This window comes from Agelaius phoeniceus, chromosome 4 (assembly GCF_051311805.1).
Source record: "Agelaius phoeniceus isolate bAgePho1 chromosome 4, bAgePho1.hap1, whole genome shotgun sequence".
NCBI classification, from domain to species: domain Eukaryota; kingdom Metazoa; phylum Chordata; class Aves; order Passeriformes; family Icteridae; genus Agelaius; species Agelaius phoeniceus.
The window spans coordinates 57,174,929-57,191,312 of NC_135268.1; the positions used below are offsets into that span (position 1 = coordinate 57,174,929).

Here is a 16,384-nt window from a genome sequence, read left to right on the forward strand (position 1 = left end):
GTAAATGAAAAAAAAAGTGCTGATGACTAGCTTATGCTTTTTCCTGGTAATTATGACAGTTGGCTCACTGTTCTGGGACTTAATCAAAAGCTTTGGTTTCTGAGTTTGACACTGAGTTAATTTCTTGTTTATATTTATAAAGGAGAATGTTTCTTTCCCTCCCTTCCTCCCTTTAATTGTTCATAAGGTGGTGTTCCTGATATTTTAGTTGTCTGCATAAAGGTTGCTATTCAACAACACCACAGAAATGACAAGAGAACCTGGATATAAATCATTATTATTAAAATAGTGGCTGATCTGGAGGAATTAATGTGAGCAACCACCAAATGGGGTTTCATAGGAATGTTGATTTAGTGTTTGTAGTGTTCTGCCTGTGATGTGTTATCCTCTAGACATCTGCAAAAAGAGAAAGAAAATGTTTTCACTAGAGGTAAAAACCAGTGTAGACATAGCCATATGTTTTGCTACATTTTTACCTGTTTCTAAACAGATAAAATATTAATTTCTGAACAGATAAAATTAATTAATCCCTTGATTTAGCTGACTTCAGCTGACATCTATAGGGGATTTAGTATGTCTTTTTACTAGAAAGTACTGAATTATATAGAGAAGACTGAGTCAATTAAAAGCCTTATGATTTTCATGTAAAGCAGAATGAAATTGTGTGAATAGTGCTTCTGAAAAGAGAAATAGTTGAGAGCTATTTTTATTTCAGTTGATTTTACTGCTAAAGCATTTGATCACTACATTGAAGCAATTAAGTGTCTTCTTAGGTTATGACGGAGCGCATTCAAGCAGTTCTTTCTTATTGCTCACTTGAAGTAGCATGAACACTTTCCATGGAAGAAATTACTAGTATTATTTTCATGTACTAATATTAGATATTCCTCATATTTATGGAGAGGATTCCTTTTCTGAGGGAGTATGTCGTTTTGTTCTCAGAGTACAGCTTGCAGAGGGATAGAGTAACTTCCTGTAGGTAGAGGTAGGCAAATCCACTGTAGTCTGGACTTTGCTTGTTGCTTTCCTGGTGACAATGAGAGGCGTGGCACAACTGTTAAAGTTAAGCTTTCAGACCTTGGAATTCTGCAGTGTGTCACTGTAAATGCCTGTGTTTTGTTGCAGAGAATTTCAAACTGATTACCTTCTTTGTGATTGCAACATACTGTGGATGCATCAGTGGTTAAAGGAAAGAAACATAACTGTACGTGAGACTAAGTGTGCCTATCCCAAGTCACTTCAGTCACAGACAGTGACTGGTGTTAAGCAGGAGCTTCTCACCTGTGGTAAGCACTGCAGGCAACTGGTATTTGTTTTCTAATGCATTCCATGTTCTGCTAATATTACTGAGCCGAGTTTTTCGCTTTATTTCATTTCCCTAATATTCAAGAGTTGAATAACAGTGATAATAACAAATTCCTTTTCAAAGGTTGATCTTGAGTTGTGATTCATTATTGCTTGCATTTGGAAATGAGTAATAAATAAATTGATGATGGTGGATGTTAGTTTGTAGAAACTAAGGATAAGTAGCTCTCTTGATAAACTCCTTTTTCCAGCTAATCTGTATTTTTCAGAGATCTTTACCTAAATGTCACAAGAAGAATCAGAAACTGATAATTTCTTTCGTAGGTCTAGCTGTGTGATTTCAAATACATCAGTTATTCTAACCCCAAATTTCTAAAGTTAAAAGATCTTCATTTTGTGAGTTGCTTTCCTGTGTGGTGATTCTATTCTTGATTAGTCTTCTTTTTGTGACAAAACTGTGACCGACTTCCTTAACTTTTTTTTATATTGGAATTATTCCAACTGTAAAAATAAAAACTCATATGTTACTGTGATTTTGAAGTCCAGGTGAAAAACTGGGAAAAACCAAAATGCATAATTAAATTTTTCCTTCAAATTTGTGTTTTTCACTCTTAGATAGGGGCTAACAAGAGTCCTGAAATATATTACATAAAAGAAATACACATTTTGAAAAAGAATATAATGATAATTTGTATTTTTCAATATCCAATGCAGTAAATGTAGTTTTTATATGCCTCTTGGCCGATGCAACTTCATATTGATATATAAATAATTGATACTCATTTAGTGTATCTATCTCCTCTTTTGAAAATTAGGTCTATAACAGATTCTTGCTGCTAATTGTGGTTTTATGTCTTGAATTCTAGAACCACCGCTTGAATTACCGTCTTTCTATATGACTCCATCTCATCGTCAGGTGGTCTTTGAAGGAGACAGTCTGCCCTTCCAATGTATGGCTTCATATATTGATCAAGACATGCAAGTCTTGTGGTATCAGGATGGGAAGATAGTGGAAACTGATGAGTCCCAGGGTATTTTTGTTGAAAAAAACATGATTCATAACTGCTCATTGATTGCAAGGTGAATCCATAGTGAGAAAATTTATTTTCTGCTTCTTACTTTCTGCTCTGATTTAGTGACTGTTACCATAACAGTAAGGCCCTCTCATATCCTCACTGAGGGAACATGTACACAGAAACATCTCTAGCAGGGAAGTAATCTTCCCACATCTCCTATTAACAATAAAGTTGGATGAAGGAGGTCTAGAGATTTGGTAGGTCAAACCTACATGCTTAAAATAGGATTAGCTGGAGGAAGTTGCAGTTGAGTTTTAATTTTCTGCAAGTTTCACCCAATGCATTAATTTAAAATATGTTTGTGGTAGGATACCTTTTTTTTCATGGAATGTTAAAATTACAAAAATGTTGGAAACAAGGCATTTAACTGAATTGCTCATGGATTCTTTACTCTTCCTTTTGAGTACACCACAGTTGTTAATATTGTTCTCCAGCAGAGATCTAAAAGTGTAATTTGTTCTGCCTGCAGCAGATTGTTGACTTATTCAGCATCTACTGAGTGGCTATATATCCTGTAATTGTATTGGTAAATTAGAGCGTCAATGTTTATAACAAATTATGCATTTGGGAATTTCTTTTAGTTTGGCCTTTCTAAACAACTAAAAAACTTTGTCTTGAATAGTAATGATAACATTTGAGGAATTTGGACTTCTCTCTTCTTTCTGAAGTCTTAGGACTTTTTCCTGTGGCTGTTCTTTTTGTTTCCTAGCTTGGCAAAACTAAAAGCCCGAAGAATAATAAATACTTCTCTGTTAATTACAGTACTTTGAGATGTAAATAGCTCTGGTTTTATAAGATCACTCATGGCTGTATGTAATTTGATTTTTCTTCCATTGTCTTTCTGTACTTAATTCATCTTTTGGTAAAAGCTTACATAAATGTTATTGCAAGACTGTTTTGATTTATTCTTTTATTTTATCTTTCCAGTGCACTGACAATCTCGAACATTCAGGCTGGCTCCACGGGAAACTGGGGCTGTCATGTACAAACCAGACGTGGGAATAACACAAGGACAGTAGACATTGTGGTGTTAGAAAGTTCTGCACAGTACTGCCCTCCAGAGAGGGTTGTGAACAATAAAGGGGATTTCAGGTTAGTAACCTCAGGGTTTTTTTCTGAGTAAAAAAAGTCCCTTTAATTTAGCTTCTAACTAAGATTTTATGCATTAGAGGCGCCCATGTGGATGTTTGCTTGTAAATGGTGTGTAACAGATTTTTATCTGTTGTGAATTACTGGGTGTCGACAGAAGCGCAAGAAAGTACACTGATGTTAAACTCTGAGCCAAGGTAACACATCCTTGAAAGATACTGAAACTAACCTATGATACTTGAAATATATAAATGAAATTATTTAAATAATTAAAGCTCTGTAGATTACCTCTAAGATCAAGTTATACCACATACTGACAGGGGGATTTCTGCCAGGTTATCATTCTCTTTTTAAAAGCCTTCTGCTCCTATATGGTAAAATATACAAATATTTAAGAAATATGCAGCATAATTTGGATCTTTTTCCCCCCTATGAGTATCAAACGATAAGAGAGGTGCTGCTTGCTTTTAATGATTGTTGGGACTCTAGTGGTAGCTGTGATATTCCATTGTGTTGAGTGTTGCAGAGTATTTTATCTTTTGTTCTTATCTCTTCACCTGTTTTCCCTTTTCTGATCTTTCTGCTGCTGGTCACTCTAACAACACGTTACTCCTGGAGGTGCCAGCTGTAACAGATAGCTTCTGTATAGATTCTCTATATGTAAGGTAATTCCCTTTATGACTACTCTGTGTTTTACCTCCCTGCAGTAGTTCCTACTGAGAATTAGTGTCTGCAATAGCATTGTGTTCACTATGGTGCATAGGGTTTCTTAATGCTGTATAAACTGCTTTTATCCACTCATTTCACTTTTCTTATGCTGCTTGTCTGTGTTGATTTTCTGCTGGTCTTTTGTTTACAGTTAGAAACTTTTCCTTTCCCTGTGTGCATTAGAGTTTTTAAAGTCATGCTCTTTGTATATAGCTGATCTAAGACCATGTATTTTTTATATTAAGAAATGGAAAGTAAGGTCAACCACGTTGCAGGGACATAGTTTTTGGGGGGAGGGAAAAACAAGCTTTCATCTGCAGAAGACCTCCAGCTGTAGCAAAAAATCACTTAAAGTCCTGTCTGAGAGCATTATTTCCAAGCTGATCTCCTTTATGTTCATCACTTGGACAATTTGAGAAGTGTTGAGTATTCCCTCATTAGTAAGGGAATTAGTGTTAAGATCACTTGCTGTACAGAGGCAATTTAGAATTACTAAAGAAGTTCACTTTCACATTGTAAGGAATTATTTAGATAAGTAACTTTGTGCATGTTGTCTTTTTACACTGTGGTGGTTTCAACTGCAGCATTACATTAGAAAAGGAGAACTTCCTGCATTAGATAAAAGGCGAAGAAAGTCAAACAGACACAGGTTGTATTCATCAAAGAACACATCTATTTAAATCACTTATGCATTTTTTTATGATACTAGTGTGAATTGTTCTTCTTTGATTTGCCATTAGAGGTGAAAACAGATGGTAAAGGCTCATTTCAAAGTGTTTTCCATTAAATTAACCTGTGCTGTTCAGTGACTGTTCAGTGTAATAGGATTTACCCCCTCTGGAATTCAGTAGAAAGAAATAAGATTTCAGGAAATGTTCAGCTTATCAAAAAGTTCACTGTGTCTGGGTTTACTATAACAGACTTCCTCTTGTAGCTAGGGTAGATAATAATAAAGAGTAATTTTTCACCTTTGAGAGCATATGGGAATAAGGCTTTGACTAGTGAGAAAATGGTTCTGAGCAGATGGCTGTAAATGATCCTAGGTGTATTTGATTTTATAGGTTTTTTTAGTTGGAACTGGTTAGTCATTTTAGCTTGGATGGTGTTTCAAAACTGGCATCTAGATTTTTATCCCTGCAGAGATGGGATAGCAAAGAGTAGCAAAGGAGGGTGTTTGCTTTCAATGTCTTTGGCTTGGTGTTAGTTCAGCATAGTTTGCAAAGGTTAGGCAGAAACTCCATCCTGGAATATGTTTTCTTTAATTTAAATATTCTAAGTCTTACTCAGATAAACTCCCTGAGTATTTTACAATGATTAAGTTGAAAATACAGTTTGCATGTTAAAGGATTTACTGAAGTGGAAGTATTTTAACTGTTGTTCTTAGCATGATTTTATGCTGGTAGTTGATAGAATTATTTTTTAAATATAAGAATTATGTTTTTGAACAGTGTTGCTCATTGGGTGTAATATATTTTAAAACTGTAATTATCATGCTGAATTTAGAGGTTTACTAAGATGTAATAAAAAGAGACTGGACTATCTGTTAGCTAATGAAATTATGATATAAAAACTCATTGTAACTTTGTAACTGCAAGTTACTGTTCATGTAAGAAACTAATGCTTTCAAAACAGAATTAATATGTATGAAAGAAAGGATTCTTTTATAATGTCATGGTCTGCCTTTTTTTTCCCCCTCTGAAATGAAATTAAGTGCTTAAACGTAAATGAACCATCTTTTCCCCCACAGCTGTCTACACTCATGTATATGTGATAAATTTTGAGCACCTAATTATACAGAGTAATGAAATAAGAGTGTTAATACAGCCCAGATTGGCACTTCTGCTAGCAGTTGGGTGAACTGTGAAAGATATTCAAGCTTTGACTCACAAGAAATTAAGAATACAAATTTACGTGGCCTTTGTTTGCATGGTAAGAATTAATCACCTTTTGAGCTCTGCTGGAAGGATGTCCTCCTTTCCTTCATGGAAACTGGAGAATGACTCTTTAGCTCATGTCATGCAGGTATTGGGAAGAAACAGTTCATGACTGAGAATGGTACAGCTTAACATTCATTTAGCAAAACTAGGGAATAAGGGAAATGTAGTTAAAGCTAAAATCAGTTCCCCTCTCTCATTCACCACTGGGCTGCAAAGAAACTTGTACCTGTGCAAGGGGTTTTTTGTGTGGGAGAGGAAAGAGGCTAAGAGATGCTGTGGTTTGAAAGTGTTTCTCTCCATGGTGCTGTGCATTTGTATTGTTTTTGTGATGTGAGATTATGGCCCAGAGCTGTTGAGTTTTAAATTGTCCTTTTTATGTCTGGTTTAGTAGAAAGCTTTCTAAATCATTATACAAATAATACATTAGTCTTAACAGTAAAATGTTTCTGTACATATCTAAATTTGTTCTAAAGGGAGTGTAGACTATAAGGCTACCTGGTATTGCTTGTATTCTTTTGAGAAGATCATGGCAAAAGATGATAAAATCCTGTGTAGGGACATGAATGCAAAGTAAACTCAGGGAGAATGAAAGGACAATAATGAAAGAGAGTGGTAATAAAAATAGGGAAAGTGGAGATAAGAAGATGGAGAAAAGGCAAATAACCTTGTGATAATCTAATAACCTTTGAAGTAGTGTTCTCACTTTTTTTCTGTTTGATGGCTATAGAAGTTCTAGAAGATACTTATATAGCTTAGAGATATTACTTGTTTAAAAGCATAGTAATTAAAACTCTCCTGAAAAACCTGTTTTACATTTGAGTCCTAGTCTGAGAAACCAGAGAGAAACTCTGTTTTGTCTTTTTCTACTTCTTTAACACTAGATGTGAATAGTGAGAAAAGGAACAGCATGTGCCATATTTAAGTTAAAATATTTTTCTTGGAGGTTGTGTCATAAAACCTCTGTCAGGACCACAGAATTTAAATTATTCCAAGGCCATGTGACGCTCAGTCTGTAAGGTGATACATTCAGTGAAAACTGAGCTGACCACACTTCTACTGAAAATGCTTTGGAAAAATACAACTTCTAGAAAACTGTAAAGACAGACAAATATCCCTTTCAAAGTGGCATCTTTGATGTTGAAACTTAATATAAAAATTTCAGCATTGATAAATGATTTTGGAAATTATGTTTAGGTACTCCAGTGGCAGTGTTTCTGGAAACCTGACTTTGCATTCTAGAAGTGGAGGTTTGAGTGTATTATGCAAGGTATTTGTGGGCCTGCATGTCTTGTAACAGCTGTGCCAGCTGATTTATTAGTTGTCCTCATCTGCCTGTTTTCTTTTTGGCTTGGTTCTCTGAAGGCTTATTATAAATACATAAAAATTGGGAGCACAGAAGTATTTCATCTTTGTACTTGCTTTTCCAGTCTGTGTTGAATCAGAGTTTATTTCAATTTGTTGCTACTGACATTTCAGTGACTTGGATAAGTGTACATGTATTGTATCCTGCTGTCCCTCCCTCCCTCCCTCCCTTCCCAGCAGATGCATAACTTGCTCTCTCCCTGAGCGGAGTTGGCCAGACATGATACAATCTGATATTTTACCTTGCTGAGGTGCATGTAACATTGCACTTAAGGTTACTACTGGAATTGTGGCAATTCACAACTATACTGTTGAAATTCTTTCTGAGGAAGATTTTTGTCCTTTCTTTTTCCTTTTTTGCAGTTGAAAAGGTGTAAAAATCCTTTTGCTATCATTGCAAAATCTATATCTGTTCTTTCAATTAATTTACATTCTCTGAAATACCTCAATATGATTCCAGGCATTTAAAATCTGTGCTAATTATTTTTAAATTTTGTTCTTCTTTCTTTTAACTACCTCCATTGTCACCAAATCTGGTATAAGTTTTCCTTTCCGGTATTGGTTGATGGTGACATTTCTCTTACTTTCTTCAAGTGGCTGCTGAGGCTCTGAGTGTGTGTGAATTAATATTTGCTGGGCTGGATGAAGCTCTGCTGGATACTCAAATAATCTTCTGTCTCTTCCAGTATTCAAATAGTCTAGAAATGACCATAATAACAATCTCCATTTCTTAATGAAATTGTCACTTCAATATGGAGAGCTGATCTGTAATGTCAAAGCTGTTACAAAAGGTAGTTAAATTTAAGTCCTTGTTTCCTAGTTTAGTTTGTTGTATTTATCATCTAGTCTTTTGCATTAGTTCTCTTACTGACTGAGAATTCTTTTATGGTTGTTGCAGTGACCTGTGTAATACTGGGATGCCACCAGCAACTATCTTTTTGCTACTTCTTGCCCAAACTTAAGTAATGGTCAAAATGGCCTGAACTAAGTGTCTCTCTTCCATTACTGAACATATTACTGTTACATGTTAATTATTCTGTATGATTTAATTAAGAATAAATGGGAATTTAAGATCAAGAAGACTTCTAGTATACCCTAAAAGGTTACTATCTTCTATCACTTAATATAATTGAGAAGTGTAGTTTTTTGCCTTAGTCCATCCCTGGAGTTAATTATCTTCTCTCAGAAAGAAGAACTGTGATAAATTCTAGCATGTTCAGTAAGAGAAACTGACTTCTTCAGTTTCTTTGTGTTGGCAATATAACTTAAATTTTTAATTTCCTGGAAGTGGAACATCTTTCAAGGTGTTTACTTCATCTTCCTGCAGACAACAGACAATTTTTTTTTTCAAATATCAATATGTTCTTAGCATTTCTTAATTTAGATGATAGTAGTGAATAAACAGCCGTTTACTATAATGCAGTCCAGATATAAAAGCAAACTTTAAAATCAGTGTAATCTACTAAATCTTTTTGTTTGACCAGTTCCAATTTTTGGATTTAACTACTTTGTACAAGGCCCTCTGAAATACTTAAAATTTAGAAAAGCTATGTTAACTCTAAAGACTCTTAAAGGAGCTTGACATAATGAGACTACAGAAAGCCTGGGATGAATCAGTGATGCCCACTTGCTCTCAGTCTTAGTTAAACCTTACATGTTGGATTGTTAAATTTGAGATACTGAGCATTCTGCAATTTAGGTATGTATTCTTTTTTACTTCTAAAGTTTAAAAATTAGTGCTCTGAATAATAAAATAGCACTTATGCATATAAGCTTATGCATATAACAGGGTAGAGAGCCAGAAGCAGGGGCAGGCAGACTGATTGCCATTCCTTGTCCTTGTCCCTTCTGTCTGCTCAGCATTGCACCTTAATTCAGGCATGGTTTTCTTCTATTCTTATTTTTTTTTCCTTGGATCAGTTCTGCTCTAATGAATGATCAGAGTATTACAGATGTAAGGTTTTTTATCAAAAAATTGTAAATTATTTTTAGTTGTTTTATAAGCACCTTCTTCTTTCCACCTGAAACCTCATGAAATAATTCAAAAAAGCATACTAGCATTAGAACTCATTTTGTTAATAGACAGAAATATGAACAGCTTGAAAATGCTGAAGATGAGCCAAGGTGGCCCTTTAAATAGTTTAGAGATGCTTAGTTTTGAGTGTCTCTTTATTTCATGTTGTAGTGCTTAATCCTTTTATTTGCTTGTCATGTAAATTTGTCTAAATGTGAGGGTTTTTTTTCCCTTTTGACTCCCCAGGTGGCCCAGAACATTGGCAGGCATCACAGCATACCTGCTGTGTACACGTTACTCTGCTGGCAGTGGGATTTATCCTGGCAACTCCCAAGATGAGAGAAGAGCCTGGCGCAGATGCGACAGGGGAGGGTACTGGGCAGACGAGGACTACTCCAGGTGCCAGTATGCAAATGATGTGACTCGAGTTCTTTATATGTTCAATCAGGTAATTTGTGCATTTCTGTAAAAACCAAATTATGAAAACCTGATTAATGAAACTAAAAACTCAGAAGACCCTTTATCTTCTCCAAGCTGGAAATACTGGTGGTCTAGATAGGTTATGGTGGACACATGCCTCTGAGTACAATACTGAAACTTGTAGGTTTAGGTTAAAAGCTTGGTTTAGTATCTGTTTTGAATGCCCTAGATTGAAAGTGCAAGGAAGATTTTATTCTTTGTACTTATCTAAAGCTTGAGAGAATGGCTTGTCATGATTATTTTTGTCAGCTGGATGCCCTGTTATGCCCACATGCTATAAAGTAACAAGGCAGGCTTAATCCCTAATGAGAACAGCTCTTTTCATTATAGTGGTAGAGAGTAGTCAATCTCTGCTCTCCCTTTGTTACTGTAAACCTTTGGTAGATTTGGTGTGATTGATAAGGGTTAACTAGTGAAAGTAGTAAGTAATAACTAGGCTTCTTTATCTGGTAGTACTTACCAGGATTCAAGAGAGCATTCTAGAATTTAAATTGTAGCTATGAAACAAAATTTTTCAGCTACAAGTTCCTTTTGAGGTTTATGTAGTTAATGCTCTCTTCCACAAATGCCGTTCTGCAGCGATGTACCCATCCTTGTCTGTATAGGTGCTCTGTTGGAAATTACTCCATAAAGCTTTGGACTTCTGGTTTAAGCTTGTTTTCCAACTTGTACTTGTACTTTGTTTTCCAACAGACTAGATCACTAGTCTGCATGCAAGAGGTGAAACCATGGAAATACGAAATAGTTTTTGGTGTGGTGTTTTGGAGTTTGGTGGTTGGTTTTTTGTTTGTTTTTTATTAATAATGCTTGGTCACTGGATGATGATGTTGGTAGCACCACTTAAGTTTAACATGGGGCTATGGTGCTTGTCTGAGCCCAGGGTAGGATTTCTACATGTTGTGTGGGTTTGGAGTGTTCCAGTTCATCTCACATTCTTTTAGGGAAAACTTCACACTACCTATCTGAAGCACCTCAGCCCCCAACCAGGGCAATCAGATCTATTGGAATCTGGTATTTTCCCCTTTGGGATGCCTTAGATTTATACACACAGTGAGATCTTGATGTCCAGTTGATTGGGCTAACTCTTTTGAGGCAAAAAATTTATGCTGCCCATTGTGTAAGGTGGCCTGACTTGCTCCCTCTGTGTTCAGGTACTTAATAATGCTGACACTGCTTTTTGTTCTCCTTCTCTGGTTCCCTGAGGACCCCTGAGTGCTGGCCAACAGAGATGGCAGGGGTGAGAAAGAAAAAAAAAAAGGAAAAAAAAAAAATGGAATGCCTGTTCTGGCCCAAGAAAAACTTGAAGGTTGACATAACTATTTGCTTTACTCCTTTATATTCTTAGCACTAGAGGTGTATGCCATGGCTTGGTCACATGAAACAGGTTTGAGGGCTCAAATGTTCTTTCTTACTGACTGGTTAACAGGAGAGAGGTGATGCTGGGATCACTCTGTCCTTTTCTGGGACACAGAAAGGTTGAGTATTGGTTTAAATAGAGCTTCAATGCTGCTGGTTTGCTTTTTCCTCACCTGGGAATTCGTATTTTTCTGCAAGGTTTGTGACAACTCAATGCCACTCCTCCTATTTACCATAGCCCAGATGCTCCAGAGCATATATAACTTAAGGTTTTTATAACTGCTTTTGGTTAGCCAACGATTTTCAGGTTGTGGAAAAATTCTGCCAGCTTTGTGTTAGGAAGTTTAAAGTGTAAGCATCAGACTGGTATCTTCAGAAAAGCAGAAGAATAATTTTCATGTGTGAAGTAGATAACCTCCTATTATCTACTCAAAAATAAATGTAAACAGGTATTCTATGCTAAACTTCTTTTAAAGGGAGAAGAGGAATGTTTTGGGTTTGGGAGTTGTTTTGACTTATGAAAATTGCCTTCTTTTTATGTGTAGTAGGCCTGGAATTTTTAGCAGTATTCTGCACAGAAGTTTCTTGTCTCTGAGACTAATGTTAAATGTAATCATATTACAAGCATGTTCATAGCCTTTGAACAAAGGTAGTTGAGCTGTTTTGAGCATCAGAACTTTGCCAGGCATTTTAAATCAAATAAAGATTCACATGTAAAATAAAATAAAACCTTCATAACATTCTGCAAGAGCATTCATATTCTGCTGTTCTTGTTTGTGTATTGAGCAAGTACAGTTTTAGTGACAAGAAATTCATGATTAGAGAAAAAGTTCAAAGAAATCATAAAGAGTGTCTGAATTTAAAAGTTATCTTTGTTCAGTATGTGTTATGACTTTGAACTTTATTGGCACTTTAAATACATAATTTTCAGCAAACAAAGAAATTAACTTTCAACAAAAAAATTAACTTCCATTACTCACATTGGAATTTATGTAGAAGTGCTAAGACTGGCAAGGATAAATACATAGTTGTGCTTAGGTGGCACTTTTCAAATTCAGTAGGGCAGACTAGATATCTCTACAACAAAAACCAGAGAGAGAGCCTCTGTAGTTTGGATTATCATGGATAAACAGCATCTGAACATAAGCTGATAACATTAGCACAGATTTCCAGTATACTATGTAAAATTTCCCATTTTTGGTTCCTGCTGGCACAGACATGTGGATGTTGTGTATTATTTAGTGAAGAATTTTCCAGCATGGGGTTTGTTTCAGGAGTGAAATCATGACCTTTGTCATAGTGAGATCTGTCTTGTTTTTTGTGTGTGTATGCCATTCCAAATGTTTCCTATAATTACAGAATTGAGAGTGAATGCTGTGGCAGTGGTGTGTTTGAATTGGTTTTGGCTTCTCTTGCTATATTTAAAGAGCTTTGTGTTGTCATGCCTTGGCTTTGGTGAAAATGAAAATAAGCAGTTGACAATACTGTTTTGGGGGATTTTTTTCCTTTTTTTGGTGTAATACCTCTCTCCCTTCTAGGACAAACAGCACAAATCCCAGTTGCTGGCTGCCAGAACAAACAGTAGTTCTCTGGCTTGTAGGAAATGTTTTTGCTTACAGATAAGGTGGTGGTCCTTAGCTACTCAAAACACTGTGAGCCCTCTTGGAATTGTTCTCCTCTTTGGATCAATCCTTATTTATTAATGAAGTGCTGTCTCTATCTTGTTCTTTTAAAAATGCTCATGTTTTTTCTCTTATTTAGATGCCTCTCAACCTCACTAATGCAGTGGCAACAGCAAGGCAGCTCTTGGCTTACACAGTTGAAGCAGCAAATTTTTCTGATAAAATGGATGTTATTTTTGTGGCTGAAATGATAGAGAAATTTGGAAGATTTGCTGAAAAATATAAAGAGGTAACTGGATAATTTGCTATCACTTTAAAGATAACTAAAGTGTTTGTCCTTAAGTATTCTGAGCAGTGAGATCTTCCCAACACTAGATGCAGGCACTGAGTTAGTGGATTGTCAGATTCTATTCCATGTTTTTGTTTGTTTAGTAGGTCCCTGAAGTTGCTGACCCATGGTCACAGACTTTGCATTCGCGCTGAGATGATCCAGCATTCACTGGACCTGTAATGTGAGTAACACCTCTGGTCAGCACTGGAGCAGGGAGATAGGTACAGTAAGTCTGTTTTTATTTAATATGGAGTGGGTCACACAGGTTTTCATTGGTATGTTCTTATCTAAAAACACATATAATGAAAGCCTCAGAGATCCTCTCAATAATGAATAAAACAAGACTTATCTTCTCCCCTTCCACTGTGATAGACTGTCTTTATTCAGTATTGAGCCATATCTCTAAGGTTTTCAGTACTCCTCTGTCTTGCAGGAAATAACATAAGATATTAAAACAAAATCTTAGAGAACGCTCATTTTTGGGGAGAAAAATGCAAGTAGTTGAATAGTCCCACCAGTGGGTTGAAACTCTCTGTTTCACTGCTGAACAGAGGTTATATTGATCTCACTGTACAGTGCATGTTGGGAAGTTGGAGACCACAATGCCTCGAGTTTAAACTCGTGCATAAAAAAAAAAGCCAAATTTTCCCTGTCCACCCTCCAGCAAACCATAAATGCTGGTTCTACATCCTTTGAAGAACTCCTTAGAGGATTTTTATCTTAGACAATGGGGTTTTTTCTCAGTGGATTTGTTTCAAAGCCAGCCTGTGATTTGCTGATATTTAAAGAACATGAGTACAATTTCATGTGAAAATTTTAGTAGCTATTAATAAGGCTTGATTTCTTCTCAGGTTGTTACTCTAGGAACTTGTTCTTGAACCTGTTATTCATATTGATTCGGTTATACCATCCTCTTATTCATTCCCTAGTTTGTGCTAAAGGGGCTGTTTAAAAGATTAGTACAATAAATAACAAATTATTAGCTCTTTCATATCAGAAGCAACAAGACAATTGTTCAGAAAGTTCTTAGCAGATTGTCTTAATTTAGAATACAGCTGGAAAAACTTGCTCATACCTTGATAAGTAGGAGAAAGAATAATGTGTAATATATTTTAAAAGCATGAAGTAACTTTAATTCTGTGAACTGTGCTGGTTTATTCTAAAGTCACTGTGTGTTGATGTGTAAAACTTGTTACCATTTCTCAACTAGTAATAAGTCATGATAAATACTTTCAGTTAATTTAACTTTGTTGTTGAAGATTTAATGAAAGGACTACAGCCTGCAAATGCTACTTAAGGAATTTACAAGAATTTTTACTGATTGAAAATTACGTTCCTCAGAGAGCCAGTTCTCAAAATAACAAATACTTTTTCATTCCAATTCTTGCCTTTATATTTAAAGATTTTTAAAGAGAAGAGCAAATTACTGTGTTCTCTCCGTATTAGTAATATTGGGGAAAATAAAATTGGGAAGCCTGCATAGTAAAGGAGATACCTTCCTCACCCTACCCTTTGTCTCTTCAAGCTGAAAATTCCAGTCCTTAAATTTAGGCACTGTCAATTACATTTTGGTCAATTCAACTAAAAATTATACTCATCTTTGCTTTTGGTCCAGTATTTGTCACTGCTCCTTAAATGTGAAAATCTGGCATAGGTCAATGTTCTCAATGTTGCTCATTATTTTTGGTAGATTGGCCTAAATAAGTAAGTTCCCTTTATCGTTTGTTTTTTGTACAGAAGGCAGGGTAAGGACTGTGAACTTAAAACAATGTAATTGATGGTTTGAAAACAGCACTGGTACCTATGGATATTTGCTGTCACTCTCATGTAAACCTGTGACCTAAAACAGGTCATGCAAATTTGAAGACAAACAAGAAAGCAATTAAAAAAAAGTTTGACTTGCTAAAAGGAAGCAAAACAGATGGTTGTATGCTAATTTTTGCCTGTTTTACTCTTTTCCTATTATCTTCTATCATACATGCAAACTGTATCTTAGTTGATTTATAGTTTTGGTTTCCAAGTTGATGGTAAATGGTCCTCTTAAGCATTTAGTACAGTAGAAGGTGGAGTATTGCTCCATTTCCTTTTAATAAAATATTTATCATGGGATTTTTCCTGAGTACTATATAAACAGACATATTCAGTTGGCCCTACATTTTTCTTCAGTGGAAGTAAGTGTCCAAGTCAAAGTTTTTCAGTATCAATGTGATGAGGTGATTGAAAAAGGAGCAACCATTTTCTTTGTGCTTTTTGTGCTGCCAACTCACTGTGTGTTTTCTGGTAATGACCCTACCTGCTGAATGCTTTCATACCTATAAAAGAGTCTCACTTCTCTTCCATGTTAGCTTGGCGACGTCATGGTGGACATAGCAAGTAATATTATGTTGGCTGATGAACGTGTTCTGTGGATGGCACAAAGGGAAGCCAAGGCTTGTACCAGAATTGTACAGTGTCTACAGAAAATTGCTATGTATCGGCTTGCAAATGGAGCTCAAGTTTATTCTACTGTAAGCATGAATTTATTTATTTACTTACTTAAAAGAGGTTTTGCTTGCTCTTGAATTTGAATAGCTTTTTATTTTTCTTAATAAATGCTGACATTACTCAAAATGCCTACTATTTCTGAAGGGAGTAGAGCAATACTCTGAAAAGATTTATACCTCCCAGATAAACCGGGATGGTTTTCTGAATGTGTTTTTCTCTGAAGACAGAGAATCCCTTTCAGATTATTTGTTATCCTGTCTGTGGTGTGTAAAATAATTTCATGTTTGATTTTTGTTGTTACAGTATTCTCCAAATATTGCTCTTGAGGCCTATGTAATAAAGGCTGCTGGTTTCACTGGGATGACTTGCACCGTATTTCAGAAAGTGGCTACATCAGACCGTACAGGACTCAGTGATTATGGGAGAAGGGACCCAGATGGAAATCTAGATAAACAACTAAGCTTTAAGTGCAATGTTTCAAATACACTGTCAAGCCTGGCTTTAAAGGTGGGATGCTCTTTGTTTCCCTACTGACTTTGTAATAATATATATGAATAATTTGGCAAGCAAATTTATTGTTACTAAGTTTAAATTAGCATTTTTGTGTAATCCAAAATGAC

At 35.7% G+C, this 16,384-nt stretch overlaps 1 protein-coding gene across 1 annotated transcript in view; it reads left to right on the forward strand.

Moving 5' to 3' along the window:
• The window catches only part of ADGRA3 (adhesion G protein-coupled receptor A3), a 54,922-nt gene that overhangs the window by 25,875 nt on the left and 12,663 nt on the right, over positions 1-16,384 (forward strand). Inside the window, exons 6-12 of the mRNA XM_054633037.2 lie at positions 1,126-1,286; positions 2,172-2,385; positions 3,309-3,473; positions 9,738-9,939; positions 13,089-13,238; positions 15,626-15,787; positions 16,068-16,271. Coding sequence (XP_054489012.2) covers positions 1,126-1,286; positions 2,172-2,385; positions 3,309-3,473; positions 9,738-9,939; positions 13,089-13,238; positions 15,626-15,787; positions 16,068-16,271 — 1,258 coding nt within the window. The remainder of the gene's footprint in view (positions 1-1,125; positions 1,287-2,171; positions 2,386-3,308; positions 3,474-9,737; positions 9,940-13,088; positions 13,239-15,625; positions 15,788-16,067; positions 16,272-16,384) is intronic.